The 9,266-nt window shown below is 38.6% G+C and overlaps 1 protein-coding gene across 2 annotated transcripts; it reads left to right on the plus strand.

Annotated features, from left to right (window-relative positions):
• Window positions 1–1,354: 1,354 nt before the first annotated feature.
• On the plus strand, window positions 1,355–7,631 carry LOC103721630 (uncharacterized). 2 transcript variants are annotated; one of them, XM_089924028.1, is made up of 3 exons: window positions 1,355–1,627; window positions 5,787–5,887; window positions 6,364–7,631. In XM_089924028.1, the coding sequence occupies exon 3, from the start codon at window positions 6,759–6,761 to the stop codon at window positions 7,347–7,349; it is 591 nt and encodes a 196-aa protein (XP_089780154.1). In that variant the 5' UTR covers window positions 1,355–1,627; window positions 5,787–5,887; window positions 6,364–6,758; the 3' UTR covers window positions 7,350–7,631. The 2 variants fall into 2 exon arrangements, with proteins under 2 accessions (XP_089780154.1, XP_088579754.1); XM_088723628.2 differs by lacking the exon at window positions 5,787–5,887 and having other exon boundaries at window positions 1,376–1,627; window positions 6,364–6,508; window positions 6,721–7,631.
• Window positions 7,632–9,266: the final 1,635 nt, after the last annotated feature.

Consider the following 9,266-nt stretch of genomic DNA (forward strand, 5'->3'; position numbering starts at 1 on the left):
CTAAAATTCGGGCCCTTAATGACGAAACCAGCACCTCCTTTTCTACCGTCGTTCAACACATATCTACTGAAGTTGACCTTTAGGAAACTCAGGGGTGGAGCTCTCAGGTAAAAAATACCGTACGAGGCACTACTCAAACAAAGGGGGCCCAAGTGGGTGATCTCCACTGCCAAGCTTGCATGGGTGATCTCCACTGCCTGTACCAATCGTCTTTATATTTAGAATGACTAGAAGATGAAAACAATATATGAAATTGAAAAGTGTGGAAAAAGTTCTATAAACTTGATGCTTGAATTGCATCCATATCAAATAACCTTCACTCTTGCATCCTAGCAAAGAATATCCTACACCGCTTCATGGTGCATGAAGCATACGAAATAATATTTCATCACGTAATAAAATAATACGAGGAGCCATTTGATCTCTGTTCGCATATCAAGTCTTAATTAAGAAGATGCCACTTCTTCGTCCTCACCAAGCCATTTGCATCGTATCCACTTTATTGATGATTCAAGGTTCATCCTTGCTTGCTGATGCGGGATTTGCACCCCGACACCAGCCCGCACACCGGCCGAGCAGGGAAAGCATCCGCATCCCTTCCAGAGGTATTGTCCGCTTTGGGGATCGGGTGAACCGGCCCAGCGGCTGCCGCCCCCCCCGCACGGTTTTGTCCCCATTAGGGCCCGCTCCAGGGATCGGGTGAACCGGCCCAGCGGCTGCCGCCCCCCCTTCACGGTTTTGCCCCACAAAAGGGCCCTCTAGAGGAAAGGTTTGCACCTCCTCATTATAAGGCACAGACCTTTCCGCTGATTAGCCGATGTGGGACTAAACTGGGAACCCCATCCCACAACACAGCCCCCCAGCGGGAAGGTCTGTGCGTGGCCGGGGCACTTCCTCTAGCGCCATCTGATGCGGGATTTGCACCCCGACACCAGCCCGCACACCGGCCGAGCAGGGAAAGCATCCGCGTCCCTTCCAGAGGTATTGTCCGCTTTGGGGATCGGGTGAACCAGCCCAGCGGCTGCCGCCCCCCGGCACGGTTTTGTCCCCATCAGGGCCCGCTCCAGGGATCGGGTGAACCGGCCCAGCGGCTGCCGCCCCCCCTTCACGGTTTTGCCCTACAAAAGGGCCCTCTGGAGGAAAGGTTTGCACCTCCTCATTATAAGGCACAGACCTTTCCGCTGATTAGCCGATGTGGGACTAAACTGGAAACCCCATCCCACAACACTTGCGTTGTTCTCAATGGAATACGTAACCCCTTCTTCGGTGAGTCAGCACTGGGCAATATCCCTTGCTTTGGGCTTTCAATCGCCCCTACAACAATACATGTGAGCCTGCACGTGCTCGATGCTGCTCGCTGAGTCGTGACTTCCAGCCCCGGTCATCGATCACGCCCTTCGCGTGCGGTCGGTTTCAATCCTCCATATAATGACTGTAACTCCCGCTCACCCCCGCCCTTCGCTCTCCCTCTGGAATTTGGTTCGGCGTCGATCCGAACACCGGACGCGTAAAATTCCATATCCACTCGATCCCCAATTTTTCTTTCTCAATCTTTTCTTCTTAGTTACTGCACGATATGAAGACGGAGGAGGTCTAATTCCGTTCAATTTTTCCTCGATTTCTTAAGGTACGACAACACTGTGAATTCGTCGTCCTTTTCTAATTCGATGTCATCTTCAGATTTCTCAACTTCATTTTTTACTTTTCCGTTTGATCTGGATCGTTATTTCCTGAACTCTCGATAGAATTAGAGCTTCTAGCAATTTGAACCCACGGCAGCTGAAGGTTAGGTTTGCAGAGGGTGAATAAGGGTTTCAGGATCTAAATTAGGGTTTGGGTGCATAAAAAAAAAGAAAAGAAGCTAGGGCTTCTTCTATTTAACATATTTGATGGCTTGCAAGTAACCTATCATACTTGGAACGGAAGGTGTTGCGGTGCATTCTCTAACTACTAGAAAGACGGTATTCAAATGGATGGCGTGGCAGTAATTTGCGTTTATGGCAAAAAGGTTGGGTTGGCATACTGTGATTCGTCCAAAGTTGTTGCCGGCAGAGGAGATCTTGCTCGCCAAGTAATGATCTCCTCCCAAGGCACACGATGCAGCTTCTATTCTTGTAAATGCATGTCGCATAATTAGAGTGTGAATTGATGAAGAATGCATTTAGATCCTTTAAATATGTGATGTAAGAAAGGAGAATGCGATGTTGAGTCCCACTAGAACCATCAAAACCATGATTTGAGAACCATCTTATTCAACTTTGTATAGAATTTTCAAATTTTGTTTGGACTGATAAGATCATCTTATTCAAGTTTATATATGAAAACTCCAACATCTGGCTTGATATATTGGTTTTAGCAATATTTAGCAGTCACTGCTCGAATATCATCATGTCTTTACATAACTGTAAATGTTTGAAACAAACAGGGATAATAGCAAACAATAATTAATTCAGGAAAGATATGGAAATATTGCTTAATCATGCATCTTCATTTCCATATTTAACAACATATAGTGACATCAAACTTTGAAAACATTATATAATATTTTATATATAAGAAAATGTTCTGTATTTATGGATAACTTGAAGGAAAACTTGTCTCCATCTATCGTATGTGTCTAAGGCATGCTAATTTAAGAAATTTTTTGTACACACCAAGGATCTTTAGTTAAGATTAGATGGCAAATCATATCGAACCTAAGTGATCCTTTTAACAAATTCTATGTATCACATATTTGCAAAGAAGTAAATCAACCCGCAGATTGGCTAGCTGGAATGGTGCCAATGCTGATGGTTTCAGCAGTGACAGTTGTGCTAACCTTTGGATAGGACTACCAAATGAACCAAGAGAGCTCGAGCCTAGCTGAGTTAGTCCAGCAGTGACAGTTGTGTTTACCTTTGGATAGTGCTACCAAATGAAATGAGTGAGCTTGAGCCGAGCCTTTGGATAGTGCTACCAAATGAAATGAATGAGCTTGAGCTCGGCTCAAGCCTAACTTGAAAGCTGGAATCAAGCTTGGCTCGAAGCTAAATGAGCCAAACTTGAACCAACAAAAATGCTAGAAATTAATTTCAAGCCAAGCCAAAGATTGACAAGTTCGATAAGGCTCAGCTTGAAAAGGCTCAAATGTATTATTATATATTATATACATGTATATAAGGACATATGTACAATGAATTGTTGGATTAAAGCTTTAATAAGTACATTTTTTTATTTTTTTGAATCAATTAAATGTTATTTTAGGCTAGAATGAAGCTTGGAATCGATCTTGGATTCGACATTGGAATGGGCTTCTTCAAGCTTGAATGGATTCAAGCTTATTCAGGATTATCCTGCCAATCAATTAGGTCATGTCCAGGTCATTTTGAAATTAAGCTCGAAATAGGGACAACAAATCAAGTTTGATCTCAAAGTTTATACACAAAATTAATTTCAAACCAAGCTTGATCTGAGTTGTGCTTAAACTCAACTCCATTGCACCCTTACCTTGGATCTGGAGTCCCTTGCTACTGCTAATATGGAAATTGATGAAGTGATTTCTTCCGTTCTACCTGAAAAACAGAAAACAACCTGAAGTTTAAATCCTATTTGAATTTTTAGCGAATGTCCCATATCATTACAAAAACTACTCAAGTACTCAAATTCTATTCAAGTTGGATACCAAAAATTATACAGAATAAAAAATCTACCAATCCTACCATGTGAGGAATGTTTATGGGATAGCAGGAGAGGGAGAGAGGCAAAGGCGTGGAGTCACGGACTCGTAGAATTGTGACAGGGATGTTAGGATAGGGATCATGAGTCCTGACTCCTATAATATTACTATAAAAGTTATCTTCCTAACGACTGGTGTTGTTGATGGAAGCCTTTTTAATGTCCTCCGGTATTAAGAGGATAATAGAGTTCTGATAATATATAAAAAAAATGTTGAAATATGATTTAAAAGAATGAGATGATTCAAACTAAATCTAAAGGCCACAATGATCTCTTGACAGAATTTGTTTGTGCTTTTATACTATTTAAGATGTAGATCTATCTGTATGTATATATACGCAGAGATATCAATGTACTGATATGCCTATGTGTACTTATGTTCTTATATATATGGATATATATGTATACATGTTATATGTACTTGTATATCATGTATATACGTATATGTGTGTGTGACAAAAACAAAGGAAACACACAAACAAAGACATACAACTGATACAGGCATCTAAATGACTTTAGCCACACCCACGCACATTCATCATAGCATACAATGTGTGTGCACAATACTCTTAGCAATCCACAATCACATGCACATAACACACGTCGTCAAAATTTTGTGCCTCAGCACCTGAGGCATATGTAAGGTGTGCTTTTTGAGGGTAATTGGCAGTTACCTTTCCTTGAGCTAGGTGGGGCATTGAGTTGTGCCTAGGTGCATCCTTAACAACATTGAATCTTAAATCTATTATCAAGTTTACCCAATGAAATTGTTGAGAGGGTACAGGCTGCTTTATATAGCCATTTCACTTTTCAATATCTTTTATTGCCAAGGCTTTTGGTACTTGAACATGACACAATACTAAGAAACATGTTGACTGAACAAATAATGAATAAAAGAATGGACAAACTAAAAAGCAAAAACATTTGAAAGAGAAACTAAAAGGGGGAAGGAGGGAGAAAGATATGGTGGCTAATAAAGAAAGCATTTGAACAATCATGAGTTGCAAGTTGTCTTTAAGTTATTTTTTAGGTGCATTTAAGCTTACTTAGGATGTGTTAAAATACTTCAAATGATAACTAATCATGATAAATTTATGTTAAAATGTGATAACACTTCATTTCAAGTGTGCATTATTTGAACCCAAGAGTCTCCTGCATGCATAAGAGCCCTCTGCAAGACACTCCAAAAAAAGCACCAAGCAGGACACTTCAAATTGAAGTTCCAATTGTATGATGCCGTATTCTATATAAAAAGAACAACTCTAAGTAAAGAAGGGAGTTATATTTTAACAAATGAAACAATAATTTTTTTTTTTGGTAAAAAACAATATGAAGTTTTTTGGGGAAAACAAAGAAACAAGAAATTGATAATGTGATAGTACAGTTATTTATTTTGCAGGAACATAAAATTAATATTCTCCAAAAAGGAAAGATAGCATTGCTAAGTATGTAAGTGGGAGAGAGTAGAGAGAAGCATGACAATGTAACTGAGAGGAGGTGTGCTTATGAGTGATAAGAGGAGGGTGGCATGGAAAGGGGAGGAGAGATGGAGAAAATCGTGGCATTTAAGGTGGTTAGGGTAGAGAGAGGATTAGAATGAGGAATGGTTGTCATAGAGTAGTGTTGAGATAATGGGGAAAAAAGATGTCATTTGAAAACTGTGTTACAACCTAGCTGTTGCATCCCTCGGCCACTTGGGAGGAGTTTTTTTTTATTTGAACCTTTGAAATTGTTTCCCAAGAGTTTGACCTAGTTAATTCTAATTGTTGGTTCTCGCACCATTGTTCTCAGAAAAAGGGGAAAAGAAAAGGAGAGAAAGAGATCTCACTTAGGCTGGCCAATATTTGAGTTTGAATGGAATTCTTACCGAATGAGAGATTTATATATTTTTCCAATTTTGTCCATTCTCATAATCTAAATAATATAAAGTCTTGATAAACAGATGAGCTAATTTCCATTATGTGTAAATTTCATAGATCAATCACCCAAAGGCCTTAATTCATGCTTTTTAATATAGTCTTGGTCAAATTTCTTAGTTGGAATGCCTTCATATGCAACATTGTCTTGTGCAGAGTTTTTGGGTTGTTGATATATTGGATGCTTGAGACGCTCGATATCATTTGACCATGCTAAAGTTTTTACAGGATGGCAGAAGCTTTTCCCAAGCATCATTGTATGAACCACTTTCCCAAGGGAAATTTTCTTCCAATCTAAGGATTTCATAATGTTGGGATTCTTTCATAACTCTTAAATAAATTGCCTATGGGGACACTTCAGACCACTGAAGAGGCTACCAGAGGAGCCAACTCCAACAGAAATTAATAAAATAAGTTCCCAACAGAAAACAATTAAGAAAATGACGATACTGGGATTATATTCTAATATTTCCGAGACATTAACTTTGAGAGCAAGCTTTAAGATAAGTAGGTCAAATTGTGGGTCAAAGCATTCTAAACCTGAAAAACATAGTATAGAGGAATTCTTTTGTGTTGGTTTTATATCCCATGAGGACTGGATATCAGTTGTGCTGATAGAATTGACCTTTCTGTTTAATTTTCAACTCCTCCTGATTGTAATCTAAGTTGCAGAGTTTATGCGCACGGAAGATCTTGACAATGTATTTCTTTTCCTTCGTTTCTTTATTTGCAGTAAGTTTCCCCTGAGCTGCTTGATCAAACAGTGTGAGCTTTTTGCAAATATCAGATTCTGAACTAAGTGTGATCCACTTATTATGGGTGGCTCCATGGGCTTTGAGAAGCTAGGGGAAAATGCTATAACAGATGCATCAATCAAGGTTTATCATCTCTCTCTTCTGCTTGCTCCTGTCGTGTCTGTCTGGGATTGCATTGTTCGCAAGATGAGATATTCCTTCAGGCCTGAATGGGTGTAGGTCTATGATAGTATATATCATATAGTTCTATTAGTGTAAGAAGAGGTTAGAAATTTGGAAAGAACAAGTTTGCTTGGATTCTGTCTTCTTGTTATAGAATATACTCTTTTTTGAAGATAATAAGCTGAGTCAGTAGTTAAAGAGATTGAAAGTCATGGAGAAAGCATCGCATGGTCGGGCACCCCAAGTTCTGACGAAGGAAAAGAAGCAGGTGAAAGATGAACTTGATCGCTTGAAGCAAGCTGAGAAGAAAAAAAGACGCCTAGAGAAAGCACTTGCAACTTCTGCAGCCATTCGGTCTGAACTGGAGAAGAAGAAACAGAAGAAGAAAGAACAGGATCGACTAGATGAGGAAGGTGCTGCAATAGCAGAAGCTGTTGCTCTTCATGTCCTTCTGGGGGAAGATGCAGATGAATCATGTCAAGTCATGCTGAAGAACACCAAGAGGTTCGATTCTTTGTACCATTCCAGCAACACTGGCCTTTTCTTGGGATATCAGAGCATTGCAAATTATCCTGCTGAAGGACCAGGATGGTTATCTGCTTCATATAGCCCTTGGTGCACATGGAGTTACTTGGGGAGTGGACGGTCGCTGTCACCTGCAGTGCATGTAAAAGATTTGCAATTACCTTACTATGAAAATACAGGCCAAGGAGCAGATATCTCAGCAGGGTTCATAGCAGAACAAGCTGTCTCATCACTGCAGATAGCAGAAAATTCACCTAAGGATTCAATTTCTGGCTAGAGAGCCGCAACCGTCATCAATAGGATGTTGGGAGGGAATGATTTGCACGACAAAATCAATCTTTATAATGTTGTTTAACTGCATTATCCGGTCAAGTTGTACATATCCATCTCCAGTGTGCTTTTTATTTGTTAATGAGCTGTCCTTGATATTAAATCTGTTTGTCCATCTCTGTAATGATTTGTAAGAGCACCACATATGGTTTGAAACCTGGAACTCCTAAAGGGCAAGCCCTTAGCCTTTAAGGGTGAGATGCAACAGGAAAATAGCTTTCTATTAGAACCTGTCCTCATGTTTGACTTTTTACTGATGCTGCAATTATTTTGTTTTCTCTAAGCAATATTCAGGATTTAAAACTTGGACCTCCTCAAAGTAAAGCCTTTAGAGATGAGGTCTAAAGAGCAACAGCTACCTATTGGAACATGTCTTCATGACAGGCTTATTACTAAGAACATCTCTCCATATATAACAAGAACTCTTGGGGGTGCAATCATCCATTTCTATTCCATACTTTTTGAAAAAAAAAATATCAGACCATTTCTTGATTTGCGCCTTGTCATCCGTATAGAAGGGCAAGCTAATTCCCTCTTTGTTCTGAAACATCCATGAAACACTACTCAATTTTATCGTGCCAATTTCAATGTAGAGAAAGAAGCAAACACGCCATGTTTAAAAATGATAATAGTTTAGTACATTTTATCTGATTTACTTCAAATATATTAGTTATTGATATCATCACAACCAAACATTAGATGCTCCTCAACTTGGATAGACCGTGTGCACGAGATATGCCAAATACTGCTGCAATTCAACCCCCGTTGATCATATGGAAGCAACCAACCCCGCTGGCCATTACACCGCCAAGCCTTCTCCTAGGGGGCGTTTGGTATGGGATGATCGTTTCAGGATCAAAGGTGATGTGGGTGGAGGTGATGAGATCACCGCGTTTGGTTGCACCACGGTGATCCTATATGGCGGTGATCTTAAATCACCTCCACTCCTCAATCATCCCCCAACTCAGTGATGGGATACCTGTCTTTGAGGTCGGGAATCCAACATCACCCTAGGGTAGTGATCCTGAGTTGAAAGTTAAAGACAAAAATACCTCTCAAGTTAGCAAAAAAATTGATATATCAACATACCATCAATATATTACGTCAATGTTATATATATATAATATTATGTTGATATTATATATTATATTAATAATATAAATTATATTATAATATATTACTAATCATATTATTATGCTATTATTATTGAAGGATAATTTTAAATTATAGTAGAAATATATTGTTATATTTTGTATTTATATAATGAAAATATTTAATATGTTACTATATTTTATATTTATAAAAATATTAATTCTATAATGAAAAATAACATATTTTTATAAGATTAATAATTTATAGGAGTAACAAATATATTTTTATAAAATATATTAATAATTAATATATTGATAAATATATTAATATTTTATTATAATATATTTTATATGATTAATAAATATATGATAAAGGGTATTAAAAGTAGAATATGTGACAAAATTATGAAGCTATTATAGAAATTAGTATATTAACTTACATTTTTAATTCATGAGAATTAAAAACACATAAAAAATCCATCTAAGATATATCAGGGGTATTTGTGGTATTATGTGGTCAGTGATTTTGGATCTCCGTACCATACCAAACAAGTTACTCATGGATACTCGGAAATTTTTAATCATTGGGCCATAACCTACCAAACATATTGATCTTAGATCACTGGAGATCAAATCATCCTAATATTCGAATCACCGGAGATCTTAAATCACCGTGGTGATCCTGTTGGGGTTACCAAACGCCCCCTAGTGGCTTAGCAGATAGACTGTAACAGCAGTACGAACATCCTTCCATCTTTGTGGACTCCTACCTC

Source organism: Phoenix dactylifera, chromosome 6 (genome assembly GCF_051530095.1).
Source record: "Phoenix dactylifera cultivar Ajwa chromosome 6, Ajwa_hap1_PhDact_Kaust_v1.1, whole genome shotgun sequence".
NCBI lineage: Eukaryota > Viridiplantae > Streptophyta > Magnoliopsida > Arecales > Arecaceae > Phoenix > Phoenix dactylifera.